The sequence below is a fragment of the Drosophila navojoa genome, chromosome 5 (genome assembly GCF_054131105.1).
Source record: "Drosophila navojoa isolate 15081-1374.11 chromosome 5, UAZ_NAV_1.0, whole genome shotgun sequence".
NCBI lineage: Eukaryota > Metazoa > Arthropoda > Insecta > Diptera > Drosophilidae > Drosophila > Drosophila navojoa.
In genome coordinates this window covers 8604854-8625769 of record NC_142893.1, presented here as the reverse complement: position 1 = coordinate 8625769, position 20916 = coordinate 8604854, and the positions used below count along the sequence as shown (strand labels likewise).

At 44.1% G+C, this 20916-nt stretch overlaps 4 protein-coding genes across 5 annotated transcripts in view; 2 read left to right on the top strand and 2 right to left on the bottom strand.

Annotated features, from left to right (window-relative positions):
- Positions 1–19844, top strand: part of LOC108654956 (thymidylate kinase) — a 101019-nt gene extending 81175 nt beyond the window's left edge. Inside the window, exons 2-4 of the mRNA XM_018106581.3 lie at positions 18432–18545; positions 19043–19409; positions 19468–19844. Coding sequence (XP_017962070.1) covers positions 18464–18545; positions 19043–19409; positions 19468–19654 — 636 coding nt within the window. The 5' untranslated portion in view covers positions 18432–18463 and the 3' untranslated portion in view covers positions 19655–19844. The remainder of the gene's footprint in view (positions 1–18431; positions 18546–19042; positions 19410–19467) is intronic.
- LOC108652730 (uncharacterized) lies at positions 733–11880 on the top strand. Of its 2 annotated transcripts, XM_089261803.1 has the most exons (5): positions 733–1189; positions 6459–6712; positions 6790–7730; positions 7983–9588; positions 9644–11880. In XM_089261803.1, exons 2-5 carry the CDS (start codon positions 6460–6462, stop codon positions 10861–10863), a joined length of 4020 nt encoding a protein of 1339 aa, XP_089117929.1. In that variant the 5' UTR covers positions 733–1189; position 6459; the 3' UTR covers positions 10864–11880. The 2 variants fall into 2 exon arrangements, with proteins under 2 accessions (XP_089117929.1, XP_089117931.1); XM_089261805.1 differs by lacking the exon at positions 733–1189 and having other exon boundaries at positions 6255–6712.
- LOC108654955 (uncharacterized protein CG5098) lies at positions 11741–18172 on the bottom strand. The gene is made up of 6 exons (XM_030382432.2): positions 16918–18172; positions 16655–16831; positions 16196–16425; positions 15674–16128; positions 12863–15615; positions 11741–12801 (listed from the first exon to the last, which is right to left on the bottom strand). Exons 1-6 carry the CDS (start codon positions 16987–16989, stop codon positions 12277–12279), a joined length of 4212 nt encoding a protein of 1403 aa, XP_030238292.1. The 5' UTR covers positions 16990–18172; the 3' UTR covers positions 11741–12276.
- The window catches only part of LOC108654957 (uncharacterized), a 41688-nt gene continuing 40590 nt past the window's right edge, over positions 19819–20916 (bottom strand). The window contains exons 4-5 of the mRNA XM_018106582.3: positions 20710–20907; positions 19819–20529 (exon numbers count right to left, since the gene is read on the bottom strand). Of these exons, the coding sequence (XP_017962071.1) occupies positions 20152–20529; positions 20710–20907 (576 nt within the window). The 3' untranslated portion in view covers positions 19819–20151. The remainder of the gene's footprint in view (positions 20530–20709; positions 20908–20916) is intronic.

The window sequence follows — 20916 nt, the reverse complement described above, 5'->3', positions numbered from 1 at the left end:
CAATTGGGCCTAGTGTTGTCACAGTTGGCCACAGAACAACACCATCAAATATTGTTGTTAAAACATCAACAAGCGGATCAGGGGCAATCGATGCTTAAATAGACACATTTCTATGCTTGTTCAGTGGAGGAAGCAGCAGCAGCAGCAGCGGCAGCGCCAGACATGACATGGCACAGCCAACGCCAACGCCAACGCCACAGCCAGAGCCCCAGTGCCACCTGCTGCCATTAATCATGCTGGCCAAAAAGCCAAGTGCAGTCAGTTAATTGCCTTAGCCAAGTGGCTTTAATTGATCGCACGAGCTTTTGTTTAATTATAAAATGACTTTACATTTGGGTCACACGATACTCAAACGCATTTTCAAATGCGGAAACTATCGAGCCCCCACCACGTAGCACCCAAAAACCCTACTATAACGATCGACCCTCCTCTGGCAGGAGCCTTGAAAGCCAAGCGCGATATAATAAATTATTTATTAGCATATTATACTAAATATAATAAATTTTGCAGTGCTCGGTGTCGCATTCTTCTGAAATACATTTTGTTGCCTGCTTTTGGCCAAGTCGTGAGTCGTGAGAAAGATGCTTGGCCCAATGAAAATGAAAGTCAACTTCCCATCGGCCAAAAGGGGCACAAGAAATGCAGTTTTATTTTTAAATATGTTGCTGTGGCAGCAACAGCAGCTTGTCACCGGTTTACAACCGGAGCAACAACAGCAACAGCAGCAGCAGCATCTTCAACAACAACAACAATAAACAGCAGCAGCAGCAACAACAGCTTCATCATCAGCTCACATAATACGCAATCGATTGTTATTTTATTTTATTTCGTTTTGTCTTGGCGTTTTGTGTGTGTCTTCTTCTTTTACGCATATTATAAGACAGTTGCTGGCGCTGCCAAATATTTGGATATCTTTGGCTTTCCAGTTCAGTTCAGTTCAAGTTCGCGTCTCGAGCGGTTAAGTTTCGAGTTAACGCGTCAACCGGCCAAATTCAAATTCCCCTACATATAAAACAAAATCAAAACGCGTCCAGCTGCAGGACTCTGAAAGGATATTAGCTCAAGCTGGATTATTATTTTGTGCTGCTTCGTTGATTTGTGAAGTTGTCTTTAAAAAAGTGTTTGGAAAAAAAAAACGAAAAGAAAAGAAAAAGTCAAATACAGTGAAGTATTTAAATAATTATTTAAGGTAAATGAAATTGTGCATGGAACTAAATCGAAAAAATGAAATAAATTTATACACAACAAAAACAAAACTTTATGTAAAACTCTGTGAAGTGTGCAGAATACAAAGAAATCACTTGAGGACAAAATCAAAATTTAAAAGAAATTTAATTTTTTAAATGTTAAAAAAATAAGCCAATTAATTTGGATTCGATTTGAGTTTGGATGGCTACGGCAAATTGTAACTTTGCTTAAATTTAATTTATATTAAACTATAAAAGAAAGTTATATATTTATTTTTTGTGATGTAAATGCATGGCATAACTCTTAATATATTTAATAAATTTAAAAATGTGAATAAGCATTTGGTTATATAATACATAATATCTATTTATATAGACACATAAAATAATAACAATTTTTATATATTTTTATTTTAATATATTTTTGGTTTTGATTCTGATTTAAATCATATAAATTAAAAAGAAATTATTTTTATATATTTTAAAATTTAGTCAATTTAATATATTTTTATATATTTATAATTATATTATTTTGTACAATTTTAATATAGAGTTATATTTTTTATTCACTTAGAGCCATTAGATTTTTTTGCTTAATTTAAATACTTGATATATATAGACAGTATAAACATTTTTATTTTAATAGTTAAAAAAAAATTGTTATTGCCTTCCTTTAAAATTAATTTGTTCAATTATCAGCGAGCAAAAAAATTAAAAATTCAAATATTTATCAAAAATATAGGATATATATTTAATAAAATTAGGACAGTTCAATCCAAAAAAATATGCAGCTCAACAGGTAGATAAGTCATGAGGCCTCGCTTAAGTCTAAAAATAGTATACAAGCTTTATAAATGTCAAAAAAAAAATATAGAACAAAAAAAGGTATATAAGCTAAGCCATAAAAGTGCCTCAATTTGTAACCCCTTGCCACACATTTGATATCAGCCCACACCAATTAATATCATAATGCCAGCCATTCAGGCTGATGTTCTCATTAATGAAGATAACCAGCGCAATGTGAATCATCGCAGAGAGAGAGAGAGAGAGAGAGAGAGAGAGAGAGAGAGAGAGAGAGAGAGAGAGAGAGAGAGAGAGAGAGAAATAATGTGAATTCATATAAAGTCAAAGCATTTATCAAGCAGCCAAAGGCAGAGATTCTTCTCACATCTGACAGCGACTCAGAGTGTAAAAATGGCCAAGATATTTATCAAATAGAAGAGCCAGCTTGTAAGTCGCTCAATAATTAGTCAACACACCTTCGACTGTCTGCACTTGATTGTATTGTAAATTTGCTAAATTCTTACAAATGAAGCCAACATTGCTCAACAATTGAAGCTGGCTGTTGAAAGCAATGCGGATACAGAATCGATGATGGTTAGACACAATGCGATCAGCACTATTTGAAGTGGGCCACATTTTCAGCTTGTGTTACGCACTCAATTAACGTCAGTTTCGGCCATAATGACAGCCACTTGGGCTCGGGCTGCGGGCCAATAGACCAGCATCTATGTGAAAATCCCCAATACATACAAGTACATCATATCAAGAGAAATACATTTATTTCTATATTGTGTTTAGCTATTATTGTGCACACTTCACGCTTGATATCATTGAAGTAGACTCGTTTCGTTTGGGGCATATCCTTAAGCCCAGCTTCAGAAATTCCCATTTGATGACGTACAGGTTGGCTAATTATAGAAATTCTATAATTAATATAAATAATATATATATATATATATATAATATATAAATAAAAAATAAATTTGTTTTTGTAGCTGTATGTTTATTTAAGCTGCAGATCTTAAACAAACAAGTGAAATAGATATTTTGAGATGTCATCCTGTTGCTCTTGAGAGCTGAATCTGAGAAGTTGAGAAGTTGCTTATGATTTTCTATCAAAATGAGTTCGTCAGAGTCTAAAGTAAAGCGAAACCTGTTGTTAAACAAATGAAGGAATCATTTTTGAAATATACGATATAAATATTAATTTATATATCAATTACCTGATCGACAGAATATATATATTAGAGAATCCTGGCTGAGGCCTCAAGTTTCTGCTCCTTAAAGTTAAGAGAAACACTTGCTAGACAAAAACTATGAGAAAATCTTCTAGAAAATGAAATACAAATATTTATATGTATGTAAATACATCAACAATTCTATTTACATAATCATGACCAGAGATCCTTAAGCTCATGCCGTCTGCTTAAGATTTGAAGAACTTCCAATAGGCTGACTCTGACAGTGAAGTGGTATTTCTCTCACGGCATATCCCAATCAGATTGCTATAATTAAATTCTAAAGTAAAGCGAAACCAGTTGCTAGACAGTGACTGCGGGCACATGGAGATATCGTTTAAATTGTATTTAAGATTTATGGTTGCGATGCGCCAAAACGTGCTGCTAATTTATTGCCAGGCGAGACAAGAAATCGATATAGCAAATGGAAAAATCAAAAATATAAAATGAATATGATTAACACTACAATTTGAGGAAATAGTAATTACAGATTACACAATGCGGAATCAATGCACTTACAGCAGTTCTTAGCTCGCATTCAAATCGAGTAAAACAATAAAAAACTAATTTTAATTTGTCAGCCTCTGAGTTGAAGTTCAAGAAATGATTCAAATAAAGCGATTTAATGGCCATAGCCATTCACTTTTGAGGCCGCCTGGCGCTGTTATCTATTTGAAAATAATATATATATTTATATTTATATATATATACATAAATGTGTGTATGAATATATAAATGTTTTGCTTTCTGGTTACGCATCTTCTTCTACTACTTCGGCAGCTTGTCTCAGCGTATTTTGATGGATCATTGAAAACAATGTGAAGTAAAACAGTTTTTCAGCTCGTAAATATGATGTGAAATATGATTGAAGATGATGCGGCTAAATTGTTTGCCTATGAAGAGGGAATGCTTCCTCATTGTCAGCGGGCATTGTGGCAGTCGCTGCTGCTGCTGCTGCTGCTGCTCTTGATAATGACCCTGAATCTGTCGAATGTACGTACATATCGTAGATTGTTACACTTTGCTCTTGGATTGTTTTTAGTAATTGTACATCTGCATTTGCATAATGGAATTGTAATGGAGGTTAAGTCATGAATGTCTTTAAAGGTCTTCAAAAGTTTTCAAAGGTCTTCAGAGGCCTCTTTAAGCATCCTCAGAATACGCATTCTTCGTGCAGTCATTAAAATACAATTAGTTGTTGCCTAGATAGTCATTATACAAGATTATATGGCTTACAGTTTATTGACATCGGCATACAGGTTATTGGCTCGCTATATCTGTCTACTATATATACTTATTTTATTTTTATTTATTTTATTTTTATTTCAAGTATGTCACAGCTAGTGGGACACGCCTTCAACAAATATCTAAATGCTTAATTGTCAACAAATTAGTTTTGCTTGGCTCTTTCATACATATTTTATTGAATAATTTTTACATCATCGTCGGAAATCAAGGCAGGTTATATAATCGATTAAGTTATCTCAAATGGACAGTTAAAAGTGGCAAATAATTAAATGCTGATTTCTTATTATATTTGATTTTATTTTCATTTTACTTTTCTTTATTTTTATTGATTTTATTGATTTTCTTGTGATTTATTTCTATGGCCGCTTTGTTGGCCAAACAAAGCCAACAATTTAGCGCTCTTTAGCTTGGCAAATTGTGCACAACTACTGTTCATCAATATACATACATATATATACTTATATAGAGAGATATCTATCTATTCATTAAGTTTGCCGGCAATGCTTGATTTATTCAATTCAGTTCTTCAATTTCATTTCGCGCACTTCATATGACATGATCCATACAATGGACCACTGTGCGGCGCGCACACGAGTGCACCAATGCCTTTTGGGCCTTTTGTTCAATACCCTGCAGATATTGATAAGAGGTTTCTAGGGTATATTTGTTTTGTTAAAAAGGTTTAAAAGAGACAGCAGAAAGTGTGAGTGGAGTAAACACAAATTAAATACTATATCTAAATATATCTTAAATACTAATACTAGATATATTCTATCCATCTATTGTCTGTCTATCTGTATCTAAAAATTAAAATGTATATATAGATACTTAACTTCAGTGAATATTTAAAAATTTACCTTTTATCTCAAATTTCCCTTGCTAAAGCGTTCAGCTCCTCGTCCAGGGTATCTTGTAGTTCGTCTTTTTTCTGCTATTCAATTCTCTTGGGCTACCTTATACGATCCTCAACTACAATTGCAGGCAATTTCAGGGCAACAAACACTAGAGAAACTGCACAATGAGCCAAGCACGACAAGTGAGCAGTTGGCAAGTTCGTTGCCTAAGTCTTTTGTTTTCACCCAACTACAAATAAATAAATAATGAAAAAACACAAATGAAATGACATTAATGATATGCAATATACAGTCAGTCTGCCAAGTGTACTCATATAACAATCAAATAAAAATCAATATTAATAAATATCTACAAATACATTTCCACAATTTATACAACGAGCTGTCAGAGATTTGACCTCACTCGAAGCTCGAAAATCCATTTGAATAATCATCAATTAGACGCATTCTGAAATACCGTTTGATAGCTCAAATAAACAAATAGGCTTTTGATTAATGACAGATTAAACAATAAACAAATTGCTCACCCTCACGGCACGGCTTCAGTTTGGGTTTCAACACGTGACACGACGCCTGTCAATATTGCCAGAGAACAGATTTACGCTTGGCCATTCGAATACTTGTCCAAAATGTAGTTCAAACGGAACTGGTGAATGTGAATTGAAGGTCAGCTGTCAGCACAGCTGCTATGGGCATGCATTTCCTTTTATTGAGTTTCCAGTTGGAGATAAGCCATCGATACACTTTATGAGTCGCATGAGTCGCGAATGTATGGCCAATTGATGAATCGAGCACGGGCTCCCACGCAGTGGCGGCTAATGTTGTGCACAGTGCCGTTAAACAGTCGACGCACCACTGTTTTAATTAAATATAAAATATATACATATATATAACAGCTATAATAAATAAATTTGGTTACGTCGCTTCTGCGCGCCGAGTGAGCCGAGCTCGGGTCACGCCTCGATTTGAACTGTGTCGTGGTTTATGCTAATTCAGTCGGATCTTGCGTCGCTTTATATTCAAATGTTTTCAACAGCATGTTCGTTTTAATCAATGAATGTTTATCGATTCATAATTTATCAATCAGCCTAATGCATAATGTTTTGTAAGCGTGCAATTTACATATGATTTAAACATTTTGCTTACAGCATGCCCCGGTTACGATTGCCAGCCAGAGTTGGCCCACTTTCGGTGGGGCCGCTGCTGCTGCTGCCGCTGCTGGTGCTGCTCGCGTTTGACGACGCCGTCGCCCAGGGCAACTTCGAGGATGCGGACAAGGCGAACGAGTACACGGATCAGCAGTTCGATTTGCGTCACACCATACCCGGTGAGCCGGGCGTCGACTATCCCATATTGAGCGAGGTGCCCAAGACGAGTTTCGTTTGCAGGGGCCGACACGAAGGTGGGTCTACACCTCTTATACATAAACTACTGCTCCCAATTTGAGCTTACGGCATGCTAATTGAATTTGTCGCGCAGGTTATTATGCGGATGTGGAGAGTCGCTGTCAGGCGTTTCGCATTTGCGCCCACACCGCACGCTCGGCGCAGGGCTTTGGCTTTCTCTGTCCGAACGGCACGATCTTCAACCAGCAGAAATTCGTCTGCGATTGGTATCGCAATGTGGACTGCGACCAGTCGGAGCAGTACTATGACATGAACAACGAGAGCACCGTGGGCAGCACACAGGAGATGATGGAGCGTGTGCGCCAGATGATGGAGTATCCCACCAAGACCATATCGCAAGTGCTGCAGCAGCAGGAGTTGAATCAGCGCCGGCAACAGCCCAACAGGCATCAAACCCTCAGCAAGGACCTGAGCACCGTCAGCGGTGTCCTCGACCAACCAGCGGCCGTTGCCAATGAGAAACAGACGCTGCGCGGCGAGGACATCAAGAGCGAAGCTCTGTTGGCTCCGATTGTCACAGCTGAGGCCAACGAGCCCGAGGACGGCGAGGACATCTATGTGAACAGCCTGGGTGAGCTGTCCTCCGATCCGGGCATCCAGTTCGATCACACGAATGCGCACATCATAGCCGAGTATCCGCGCGAGTATCACTATCAGAAGCAGAAGAACTTTGCGGCGCGCGTCAATGCGGGCCTCGAGCTGCTGGACGGCAGCTCAGCTGGATCCAATGAGCAGATGGCGCCCGAGTACATCAAGCAGATACGCAACACCAAGGAGGAGGCGACACAGCTGGATCTGGTGGCCAACATCAATAACTTGCTGGAGGAGGTCTCCACCGACTTGGATCCCAGCGTCTCGGGCTACCAGTCAATGAGCCCGCAGAAGGTGAAGCAACCCTTTAGATTCCTCAGTCGTGGATTCTCCATGCAGGCCAACGAAAAGGAGGCCGGCAAAGGCCACTCGTCCTATGTGTACAATAGACCCAAGCAAACGCCGGGCACGGTACGATTTACGGTAAGACTATTAATATTCTCCTTAAGTCATGTATGCCTGCTTATTTACTTATAGGCATGATCTATCTCTATATCCTCTCTATTGATCTTTCCTCATATTCTCTTTCATTTTCTCTATTTCTCTCTCTCTCTCTCTCTCACTATCTATTTGGCAATCTGTCTTCCTACTCTATACCACTATTCGCCTACAACATTATCATTTGCAACCACATCTTGATAAACCACACACAAAAACCACCAAACACCACTAAAGTCCAATGAGATACCCATTGATGCTCACAAAGACATTGACCACAAGCTTAAATTCAACAATAATGACAAAACCACAAGCAGCAGCAGCACCACCACCACCACCACCAGTACTACTACAACCACAACCACAGAAACGCCTCTTGAAACATTGTTAATTGCACCCACATTGCCGCCAGCATTCGATGAGCAAGACGCGACCACAGCGCAGACGACAGTCGAGCCAGCTGCGGACAATAGCAGCGAGCTGCCCATTATCGAGTCGATTGGCCAAGCTGCGGCACTGACGGCCAGCTTGAGTGAGGACCTGGAGCAGGCTGAGCCCGCACCACTGAGCGCCGCTGCGGCGGATAAGACGGATGTGGATCTGCAGGCCGAGAAGCTGCTGCTGGCGGGCGTCAAGCTGACCTCGCACGATGAGGAGACGGCGCTGCGGAGCAACAAATTGACGCTGGGCAAGACCACAACACGCCCCACTCGCACCACCCGCACCACGCGCACCACAGTGCGGCCAACCACGACGCCCGCGATGAGCACCTCGACGGAAACTGTGACAGAGATCAGCAGCACGCAGGAGCGCATACGCAGCTACCGGCGCTTTGCCCAGAAGCGCGTGGGTAGCGGCACCTTGCGGCGACAGGGGGCAGTGAAGCGCAGCACTACAACACCTAGCACCACCAAGGCCACAACTACAGCACGCCCAACCACGCCCACACGCAGCTATTCAGACCGCTTGGCCGCAAGTCGCTTGCGCTTGCAGCGTCTAACCAGCAAATCCGGCACCACCACAGCAGCACCCACCACCAGTAGAGCTACCACTACTGCTAGCACCACCACTGAGTCGTTTCTAGCTCTTGCGCACCCTGAGCAGAGTCCCAATAAAAAGGTATCCGTGCGGGACATTGAGAAGGAGACGGGACAGCAGCAGCAGCAACAGCAGCAGCAGCGTGCGAGCTGGGACAGCGTGCAGAGCAATCTGCAGCGTTTTCAAGTGACGCGCGGCAATCGTGTCTACACGCCAGCAACACGAGCCAGCACCATTGTCAGCACCACCAGCAGCATCACCAGCACCACCCATCGACCCTCGCCCACAGCCAGCGCCCAACGTGGACGCAATCGCCACTCTACGTACCGTACACACGCACCACAGCTGCGCACTCGCGGCACCACCACGCTACGCAGCACCACAACGACAAAAGCCACCACACAGCGCACCACACCTGCGTCCGCCGCGCTCTCCACACTGACGCAACAGATTTCCGCTTTAGCCGCCGGCTACAGCTATGCACCACCACTCACACACACACACGACTATCTAAATGCACCCACAACTGCCATACCGCTCACAATCGTGGGCAACGCCCAACAGCAATCACACTTACAGCAGCAACACATCAGCTCAACTCTTATTCCCTCCTCCGCTTTTCTGCCCTTCGATAAGCTAACGCGTGCCATTGTTGATGACTCCATTTTACAGAACTTTAAGAGCAACAGCGCGCACCGAGGCGGCAGCAGCCAGCAGCAGCAGCGGCGGCAGCAGCAACGCGTCACGAAGCCTGCAACCAGCAACAGCTATCAATATGTTAAGCCAGCAGCAGCAGCAGCTCCAGGTAAGCAGAGCAATAATATCTGACTCTATGTATTATTATGTGAATTATATTGCAGCTTTAGCCAGTTTGACCATACCACCACGCCCGCAACAGCCACAACAGCAGCAACAGCAACAGCAACAGCCACAACAGCAGCAACAGCTGCCTCCGTTGGTGCTTCCCACTCAGCCAGGCATTGTTATTGCTCGTGCCGAGGGACAACGCATTGTTCCCAGCTCTGCCGACAACATCATCTCCTCCCTGGTCAATCAGCCTCCAGCAAAGAGCAATCAGGGCAGTTCCTATGTGGCACTCAGCGATTTTCTTAACAACAAATTCGGTGCCAGCAGCAACATCAACAAACCTACGACATTGCAACAGCAACAACAGCAACAGCAGCAGCATCATCAGCAGCAGCAACAATTGCAACCTATTGAACAGTCTTTGCAACAACAAATTGTCCAGCAGCAACGTCAGCCAGTTAAACAACAACAGCAGCAGCAATTGAGCTACATTACACAGCGCTACCAACAACCTCAAAAGCAACAGCCACAGCAACATCAGCAACAACAGCAGCAGCAGCAATATCAGCCTCAGCAGCAGCAGATTCATTATCACCAGCAGCGCCAACAGCAACCACAACATCAATTGCCGCTCCAACAGCAACATCAACAGCTGCAAGTTCTTCAGCAACCACATCAGCAGCTACAACATCCCCAGCAATTCAATTATCAGACACAATTCCAGCAACAGCAGCAGCAGCAGCAACAGCAACAGCAGCAGCAGCCGTATCAGCAACAGTTGCAGCACTATCAACAACAACAACAGCAATCTCAACGCCCCTCCATTCAATCCATACAACAGCCCTACCTGACGCCCAACATTTTCGTGCCGTATCAGCAACAACAGCAACTGTTGCCGCTCTTCCCGCCGCTGGCCACAGGAGCAACAGCACCAACAACATTTACAGCAAACGCAGCTCTCGTGGTCAGAAAGAATGAGAATGGATCGCAGCTGGATCACCTGAATATTGCACTGCCAGCGCTGCCGAACGCCTTGATACCATCGCCCACATTGCAGGTACCGTCGTCCCCGTTGCAGGTGGCACAAAAGCGAAACGATGTCCAGATCGGGCGGCTGCAATTGTCGGACAGCAACGGCAAGGGCATGGTGGGTCACGGCTTGGAGGCGGCTTTCTATGCGGGTCGCACATCCTACCAGGTGCCGCAGAGCAGCGTCGGCCGCCTGCCCAACGACATAACGCACTTGCGACGACTGCGCCAGCGACGCCACTGAGACGGCCAAGAACAGGAGCAGCAGGAGACGCAGTTACTACTACAAATGCTTAAGTTATTATTTATATTTTGTTAGTTTAGGCTAATGTTAATGCAGTTGTAAATTGTAAATTATATACATATATATATATATATATATATATATATATATATATATATATATATGTGTATGTATTCTATTCTATTCAATTTGCAATATTTATTTAATAAATAAAACGACGAAATTTGTTGAAAACGTTTCTTTGGTTGGTTTCATTCATCTTCTTCTTTCTTGTTTGTTTATATGCAATTGTTCGTTCATGGTGAGATTAAGTTTTATTGTTTAAAGTGTTTAGAATTGGTTGCTTAACTTTAAATGAATACAAATACAAGTTTTTTTTTCCGTTTTTTGTTTTGTTTTAGTTTTACATGTAGCTAATATTATTTTTATTTATTTATTTATATTGTTGTACAATATTCCATTTTGAATAGTTTTCGAATGTTGTTTTGTTGCGTTTCTTTTCATTTGTTTTCTGTATTTGCGATTTCTTGAATTGGTGTCAAACATTTTCTATTTGTGGTTATATGCTTACCTTAATTAATGCTGTGCACAATGCATATATCATAATAATCATCGCCATCATCATCGTCGTCGACATTATCGTTATCATAAGTATAGTTATTATCGTTATAAATATAATTAAACGGTATGGCATGGAGTATTCGTTTTATACATACAAAAATTGAACTAAATTATCAATTGGCATATGCATAAACTAGAAAATATTTTCAGAATGAACCAATAATGACAGAAGAACATATATATATAAACAACTTGTGATGCGAGTGAGGAGTCTCAGCACAAGAACCATCGTAGTCAAACGTAAAAAGAGGCAACGTAAACTATTTGCATTGTAGATATATAATTACAACTAAATAGGTACAAATACTAAGTACTATATGTATATATATATATGCTTGTATATATAATCGAATTAATAATAATTTAAATAATACGTATAAACAACTAAATGTAGTATAGTATATATATATGTGTGTATGTATGTATATGAACTATAAACTAGCATTAAAAACTGTCGCCCACAGCATCTACGTAAAATGTACAGCAATCTTTTTACACAAGTTTTAAGTTTCAAGTGGTTTATCGAACACATAAAAACAGGAAAAATGATTAACAGCAGCGATTGCCTGACCCCCGAAACAGCAAAGATCAACAGCAGCAGCAGCGGCGGCAGCGGCAACAGCAGCAGCAGCTGTTGCTACCTGAATCCAGTCTCGCGCTTTAAGCCATTTAGATTGATTATATACACAACAGGCAGCTGTCGCCGCTAGGCCGAGGAGGTCCTGTATCCGAGCTCTTCACGTGCGCTCAATGCTTGACGTCCAGACGACATTTCTGCACACGCACGCGTACTCAGGGAAGCGAATTGATGTTCAGTGTGGGCGGTGGCGCTGCCGCCTGATCCCCCATGCTCATGTTGGGCGTCAGAAATGTCGTGGCTAGCTTCTCTCTCACCGCTCCCTCGGGCACATGCAGCTGGCAGTAGACTTTCCGCTCCGCCTCGCATAGACTCCAGCCGGCGAGTCGAGCGCACGGCACATGCGCCGCGGCCTTGCAGGTGCGCTCAAAGCAGCAGACAATGGCGCCCGGCTGGGCACAGTGCACGCACTGATACCGTGTGCTGTCCCAGACGGCTGCATCGAGGCCATTGACATGAGCGCCAATCAGCTGTATGTCATTCGCCCAGATGGCGCAGTCCTCGTGCAGCCAAATCTCGTAGCAATGATCCGATGTTTTCGTCATGCCGCGAAACGTCTCAACGAACTTGGCCTCATGGCCGCACTCGAGCGGATCCTGCGACGAGCACTGCGATTCGTTTGGATCAGCATCGCTGCAGGAGTAGACGCTGTCGTGGGTCTGCTTGCGCTTGCGTTTGTGCTGCAAGGAAACAAAATGATATATTAATTAAAGTTCTATATTAATTCTGGTTACTACTCACCATCGTTATCTTGGGCGCCTGCATAATGTTCGCCAGCGTTGCGGGCACCACGGGCAGATTGCGCTCATGCATCTTGACCATGTCCGACCGCTTGCGCTTGCTCGTGAACAAGCCGTCGATGTCGTGCACACCTGCCGGCACCTGCACCGCCGTGCGATACTCCTCACAGTCTATGGAGACCAGATAGGGACCGAAGAGATCGCCCAGCCCCAGTTTGTGGGGCCCGCACTTGCAGAACACACAAATCCAACTGGAGTCTGTGGTGTCCGCATCGTAGCGGTTGCTCAACGTCGAGCTGTGCATGCCGCGCAGATTTTTGCGCTCGTGCGGCGCCTTTGTGTGCATCTTCTTCGTCTGCTTCTCGTTCACATCCTCGGCATTGTGCGTATTCTTAATGCTAATGCTGCCATCGGGCTTGATCTGTATGAATGGGGACTTGAACCTGAGATCTGACGCAGCAGCGCCATTGTTGTTGCTGTTGCTGCTCTCACGATTGGGCGCCGGAGTGCTGTCCTCGTCGGTGCTGAAATTTTTGCGCACGCTTCCCTTTTTGCCCGCGTTGCCCTTGGCGCCATTCTTGGCCGCCGGCTTTTTGCCTTTGGGCGCATTCTTTTTCTTCTTCTTGTTGTTGGTGTTGGCATTGCCGTTGCTTGCCTTGGGCGCGAGAGCCTTGGCTGCAGCTGCCTCGCTGAGCTTGCGCGCCGCCAGAGCAGCTGCTGCCGCTGCCGAGGTGCTCGGCTTATCATCATCACTGTCCAGCTGCATGACTTCAGTTTCTGGCGCAGGACGAGGCGGCGGTGCTGGCGCCGCCTTCTTCCGCGCTGGCATTTTCTTTGACTCCTCAATGGTGAAGCGCAACAGCGATGGATCCATGCCCATTGAGAGCCGTCGCGGTGGCAGGCAACGCGTTGGCGGCGTCCGTGGCGGCATTTTGGCGCTTGGCGGCGTCGCAGCTGCAGCTGGCGCCGGCGACTGTCCTGTGGCGTGCTCCTTGGCTGGCGGCTCGGCCAGCGGCGTGGGACTGTGTATGGGACTGGGCATTGTGGATTTCATGGCTGCCTTTGTGGCCATGGGCCGCAGCTCGGGTGTGGGTGCAGGAGTGGATGCTGGGGTTGGTGTTGGTGTGCTGGCCGCTGGTGGAGTGCTGGCTAAGGGCTTATCCTTGTCTAAAGCTAATTGTGCAGTCAGATCTGCTCTTGGTGCTCTTGCCGGCTCATCGGCTTGCTGCTCGGCCGGCTCATCCTCAATGCCGGCAAACATTTTCTCCAGCTTATCCTCCACCTCGTTGAAATGGCACGGCTCTGTGGCTCCAGTTGCTGTGGCATTAGTTGCTGCTGCTCCTGCTGCTGATGTTGCTGTTGCTGCGACTGCGGGCGATTCTTTTCCAACTGGCGATTCCACTTCATCCTCATCATCGTGCACGCTCACCGCTGGCTTGGCATCAATGTCGCCCTGTTCGACTAAAGCTGGCGATGCGGGCGTATCTGTGATTACGGCCTTGTTATTGTCCAGCTGCTGCTGCTGCTCCAATTGATCTTTGCCAGCAACCGCCTCGCTGGCTCGACTGCTGTGGCTACTGTGTGTCCCAGCGCTGGAGCTGCTCGAGCTGCTGCTACTGCTATTGCTCTGCGGACTGGGCGGTGGCATTTGCGATTCATTGGCTACCTTTGGAGCGGGAGATTGGCGCTGCTGCTGCTCCTGTTGATCCTCATCATCAACCTGGCGACGATGCTGCTGCTGCTGTTGCTCTGTGAGATTGCGTTGCAGCAGCGCTTGTCGTTGCTTCTTAGTCTTGGGATTATCCGTATCGTTGTAGATCGTGGAGCTGTTGCTGCTATTGTCTGCTGCCGCAGCAGTTGGTGGCGACGATGCACGCCCATTTTCGTGCGGCAGTTCGTGCTGTTGCGGCTGCTGCTGGTGCTGTTGCTTATCCTTAAGGCCGAACGGCTGAAACTCTTGCACATCGGCTCCATTCTTGGGCGAGTGCTTTGGACTGCAGCTGTTGCTATGCGGGCTCGGGGTACGCTGTCTTTTCACATTTTCACTGGGTGTCAGGCGCATCACCTGGCTGGCTTTGCGCTTGCGCCGCTTGCGACTATTGCTGCTGTTGCTATTCGACTCCAGCGACTCCTCATTGGATGTGGTCATGTAGGGTGATTCGGGCGCCTCTACCAAGTGCTTGTCCTCGGCTATTTGTTGATTATTGCTGCGATACGACGCTGTTGTGGAGAGATCCGTGATGATCGGCTGTGAATCTTCCTGCTGCTGTTGCTGTTGTTGTTGTTGCTGATGTTGATCCTCCGGCTTTTGCTTGGACAGCATATCGAGATTCGTTAATTGCGTATTGCGGGAATGCATTTGAGACGTTTGCTGTGTCGTCGCTGGCTGCTGCTGCTGTTGTTGCTGCTGCATCGGCGGCTGCTGCCGCTGCTGAAATTGTGCATTTGTCATATGCGACAGCGGCGGCGGAGGTGGCGGTGCCAGATGTTGGTTATGATGTGTTGCTGGTGGTGCATAATGTAAATGTTGCTGTTGTTGCTGCTGCTGCTCCTGTGGCATGTGCTGCTGCTGTGACGCATAGCTACCAATTCCTGCGTGCAGCTGATGATGCAAGTGCAATTGATTATAGTCCAGCGGTGACTGCGGCGTAGGCGGCGTTTGCGGTCCGTTATACTTCGGCGGCGTCATGTTATAGGGCGACTGCTGCTGCTGCTGTTGCTGTTGCTGCTGATGATAATTGCGAAGCGGCGAGGCTGCAAGAGAAGTCGTTAACGGTTAGATAAGCTCTTTATTTATATCGCATGTACTTACGCTTTTTGGAGTGCTGTTGCTGCTGTTGTTGTTGTTGTTGTTGCATGTTGTGCGTAGCCAGCTTGCCTGTATAGCTGCAATCTTTTCCGCTTAGCTCGCTGCCCTTTTGCATGTTCTTCAACTGCGTCAGCTTAAAGTTCTCATCACGATTTTGCATGTAATGGGGCGGCGGCACATTGTTGTTGTTATTGCTACTGTTGCTGCTGCCGCTGCTGCCTGTGTTGGTGTTGTTGTTCGCATTGCTGCCGTTGCCGCTGCCGCTAACGCTACCGCTGCTGCTGCTGCTGTGATTATTATTGTTGGGCGGGGTACTGGGCGGCGGCGGCAACAGCGACTCGCAATCTCCTGGCCCCGAACCATTCGCATTCAGATATTTACTGGCAGAGCTAGCTGGCGAGGTCGATGCAGGCATTCCCGGCAGATGTCCTGCGGGCGTGCTTGTCGTCAAATTGTGACTGTGAATAGCAAGTATATATTGATTTCATCAAGCAAATATGTTTGGCAGAGCAATGTCTAGCTTACATCGTTGGATAATTGGGCGGTGCATGTAAATGCGATTGTTGTTGCTGCTGTTGTGATTGCTGCTGCTGCTGCTGTTGTTGTTGCTGCTGCTGCTGCTGCTGTTGGCTAGTTTTGTTCAGCGTGGGCGCAGCGCTGCGACTTGATTGCAGCGACAAATCCATGGAGTCAAAGGGCAATGTTCCAGTGTAAGGCGGCGCCAGCAATGGATTCATTTGATGATGATGATCCAGCTGCAAGTGCGATCAAATGTGATTAGATATGAAAAAAAAAAAAAACAAGCAAGGGTGTAATCAAGGCAATAAAAACAAGCGATTGGACAAGAAGCAACTACAAATGCAACAAAAGAGAGAAATTTGAAGGAAGTTTGGGATTTAGCTACGGGTGGCATTCGGATTTGATTGGAGTTTTATTATTATTTTTTTTTGTGGATCTAATCGAAACGAAAACTACGCTAATTACGTTTTTATGATTGGCCGACATAAAATTGTAAATGGCATCGGGCGGTGGCGGCGGCGGTTGGGCGGACGACGCATGCCAGGCCAACGGTGAGCGAACCAGCGATCTTTCATTGGACATGTGCGCCAATTGCGGCTGTCGCGGTATATACGAGGGTATCTGCAGAGATGATGGATGCATCTGTTTTTCAGCTTCGTCGTCAAGGCATTCTATGTCTGTCTGTCAGCGTGTGTGCGTGTCTGTTTTTGTGTCTACTAGATACTTACTTGGAGGGGATTCCATGAGGGATTCTGTGCCGCCTGACTCAAATGTCCGTGCGGATGATTGTTGTTGGACATGATTAGCTAGTCAATAACATATGTATAACATATATATATATAGATAGATGTATCCCTAACTAAACAGGTGATGCATGAGACTCATCTAAAGGGAGAAATTGATTGCCGACAATCGAGGGGCGGCCGTCATGTGACAAACCGACACAGAAGAACCGGGGCGTAGTTAGTGGAAATAGTTACAACTATCCACGGGACTCACTCTCAGGAAAACTAAACACAATTTCGGCTGATATTACTACTAGGAAACACATTTAATTGGTTTTGTTAACACGAGCACCTGACACTGTCTATGGGGCCATACGGCATAAGGTGCTGTGTCCTGTCGCTCATTTGCTTATGGTGGCGGCTGTGACTATGCCGCCGTTTGAAGCACCATTGGCAGTTAACTAATTATTGCAGCTTGTATTTAATTCGAGTATAAACAAATTTCGCACGCACTTTTTTCACACCAACCACACGACCACATCCACCCACTTGCAAAAGTTTTCAGCGAGCGGTCCTTGCGCGATAATCGTAGACAGTCGATAAATTATCGGCAGCGTTGTTTTGCATGCCTGTCCCTGGTATGCGCTGCTGCTGCTGCCGCCGCTGCTGCTACTGCTGGTGCGGCCGATGGGCGCTACGCGAAAAACACGCGGTCTTTGTATCAATGAATGTTGTCTTATGTTGCCTTATGGACATTTTGTTGCAATCGCATTTGCCATTTGTTTGGTAATTGAATGTGGTTAGAGAAGTATGTGACTGGCTGGGCATAGGTGAGTATTAGTTGGGGAGTTTTGCTTGATGATAAGCACTCTGTTTGCACAATACCTCAATCTTGCCTTCTCACTCACTCAACTGCAGCGCATTGCAGCTTCGTTGTGACTGTTTTTGCGAATTACTTGTTTTGGGCCGAAAAGGCAGGCCAAAACCAAGCCTTGCCAAATAGCACAAACACCCGCACTTTATTGCTAACACATTGTAACGATTCGTTAATCGAATTATCATTTATTTTTTACAAATGCCGTATTAGTTTTAGACGATTTTTTGTGTTTCAATTTGTTTAAAACAAAATGAATTTTACGTGTGCTTCTGCTTCTGTGTTATGTGTGTGCCTATGTGTGTGTGTTTCTTGGTTCATTAGTGGAGTGGATGAACCACAGTACTGGTTCATCATCAAGTGCAACATTGCGAGCTCACTCACCACACATAAATCAACAAAATAAAGAAACGGTATAAAGTGAATATTTAATGGGATATAAATATAAATTGATATGTAATTAGAATTGAATTATATTGTTATTTTTCAAGAAGTAATTGCCCTATGGCATGCGATGTGTATTTCGCGGGTAAATCAGTCAGCTTTTGTCACGCAGTTGCGATTTTAAACAATTCTGTAGCCCTGGATTGCAGAAGTGTCTGCATTTCACTATTGATATTAAATCCGCTTATCACATATGTAGGTAAAAACTCTACAGAACAATTTTACTTTAACATGGAATCTAATAAACGTGGTGCCTTTATAGTATTTGAAGGCTGCGATCGTGTTGGCAAATCAACGCAAAGCAATCAACTGTGTAAGTAAATAAAGTAGATAAACCAAAACTGAGCTCTCGCTTGTAAAATGTTTGGCACTTAATTTGTATATAACTTGTGAAACTAATTGATTTATTATGCTTCAACCTTAAGTTTTACATAATAGCACTTGAGATCTCAAATGTACGCCATAAATACTGATTACTTTTGTAAATGGAGAGCTTTACGTGCATTGGTAATCGTGGCTAATTTTCCCGCTAAAATACTTAGTAATTGTAATGCGGTTAAGAGAATCTATTGTGAGCTGGGAAATATATATAACTTATTAACCTATTGGTAGCAGATTTTAGTTCTTTACCTTCCTACTCCATACTCATAATTGAAAATTATATCGTGAGTATTCATTCCATTAACAGCGGCTTTGTTCAAATTTTGCTGTAATGGACCAGCCACAGAAGGATAACGAATACATCCTATATTTCCACATCTGCTAAGATAACTTCAATTGAAAACTCCTGTAATATCACTCTAATCACAGTCGAACGGCTAAAGGACAAAGGTGTTGCTGTGAAGAAAATCAACTTTCCGAATCGCAGCACAATAATTGGCGATGTAATCAATCGATTTTTGAAGAACACCGAAGAGTTGTCCAACGAAGTTATACACCTGCTCTTCTCGGCGAATCGTTGGGAATGCATAAGCAGCATCCAAGCGGATTTAATGGCCGGCACGACAATAATATGTGACCGCTATGCCTATTCCGGCGTGGTCTATTCGGTGGCCAAAGGACTTGACTTTGATTGGTGTTGGGCACCAGATCTAGGCTTGCTGAAACCCGACGTTGTATTCTACTTAAAGGCGAATCCCGATCAGCTAGCATCTCGAGACAGTTTCGGCAACGAACGGTTTGTATAACAATATCAAGTTGGTATATTATTTATTATTGGATCTACTGTCTTACAGCTACGAAAAATTGGAGCTGCAGCGCAAAGTGAGCGAGCTATTTGATCATTTTAATGAAAGGGAATCCAGTTACTGGCATCAATTCGATGCATTCGAAACGAAACAGGAGCTACATTCGAAGATTTCAACAATTACGGAAAATCTATTATTGCAAGTGGCAGAGAAACCGCTGGAAAGGCTGACGTAATAATCAATGCAATGGATTTCCATTGATTTACGTTTACGCACACGATTTACATTAAATTTTCGTTTGGCGCATTGTGATTAATGCATTTGTAAATAGTATAAATAAAATAACAGCAATTTCAATGGGATTATGAATTTAAATTGGTTGAAATAAAAATGCAAAAGTTCAATTGTAGAGACATCAATATAGATTTACAAACGTGTTTAAGCCCATTGATTTATCGCCCGTATCTTTGGTTGCTCCATTGTTTAATTCATTATTATACTTAACTATACCATATGGTGTGTATGTGTTTTTTTTTTTTTTTTTGATTTTTTAGTTTTGGTTTTTACAGTTACAATATGAACAAAGAGTGTATTACGGCTAAGACCACAGCAAGAACAAAATAGTATGTTAATGTACACCTTCAACTTAGTTGCTAAATGATCCAAAAATTTCGTTTGTGATGCGCTGCCCATTGTGCTTGGCACTTGGCTCGCCTGGCCATGTCATTCCATTTAAATCAATTCATAGTTCTCATAGTCCAAGACATCTTCACGTCGACTGCGACCAGCGGCGGCTGCCCTTGTTCCTGCTCCTGCTCTGGCTTTGGGTTTCCGGGTGCGCAGCGTCAACTGGCGATAGCCCGTGCCCGGCTTGTAGTCCACATTGCCAGCTGCGACGCCTGCTTGAAATTTGCTGGGCGTGTTCCGGAACCGTTTCTGTGCCTGGTGATAGGTGGCAATGTCGCCATAGCTATGCTTCGGCCACATGCACTCACAGCCCGAGGGCACAGTTCGCGTCTCCGACTCCCAGCAGCCGCTGCCCTCATTGAGGCGTATCAGGTGTATGGTGCGATTCAGTTGAATGCACGAAAAGCCAGCTGTCGAACAGATCTGCAAGGATCATGCGATTATATATATTCAATTTATGAAAGAAAAAACTTTGTATAGAATATAGAGAATATGAAGCTAGAGTTTCATTTTATGCATGGTTCTTGTCATCTATAATTTTTTCAATAGCTTTTATACCTTTCGAATGTCACTCAACTTCAAGTAAATATCAAGTATACGCACCTCACGCTTTACGCCAGCTCGCAATGCACGCAGCAACGGCAGCTCGTTGTTGTGATAGCTGTCATAGCTATGCAGGCGGGCAGGCAGCGGTGCATAGTTGCTGTCACAGGTCACCTCGACATAGTGATTGGGCCGATATTCGCCATTGTCCAGCTTCACAGTCACACGCTTCGTGGGGCACAACGATTGATAGGTGACCTGTTAAGA

What these genes read in the sequence shown, in the direction of transcription:
- LOC108652730 (XM_089261803.1), top strand. Translation starts at nt 6,460, where the DNA reads ATGCCCCGGTTACGATTGCCAGCCAGAGTTGGCCCACTTTCGGTGGGG. An exon ending in CGGGCACGGTACGATTTACG is followed by an intron (nt 7,731 to 7,982) that starts GTAAGACTATTA and finishes ACACCACTAAAG; the next exon opens with TCCAATGAGATACCCATTGA. An exon ending in AGCAGCAGCAGCAGCTCCAG is followed by an intron (nt 9,589 to 9,643) that starts GTAAGCAGAGCA and finishes ATTATATTGCAG; the next exon opens with CTTTAGCCAGTTTGACCATA.
- LOC108654955 (XM_030382432.2), bottom strand. Translation starts at nt 16,989, where the DNA reads ATGTCCAACAACAATCATCCGCACGGACATTTGAGTCAGGCGGCACAG. An exon ending in GCAACAGCACTCCAAAAAGC is followed by an intron (nt 15,616 to 15,673) that starts GTAAGTACATGC and finishes CTTCTCTTGCAG; the next exon opens with CCTCGCCGCTTCGCAATTAT. An exon ending in AGGCGCCCAAGATAACGATG is followed by an intron (nt 12,802 to 12,862) that starts GTGAGTAGTAAC and finishes GTTTCCTTGCAG; the next exon opens with CACAAACGCAAGCGCAAGCA.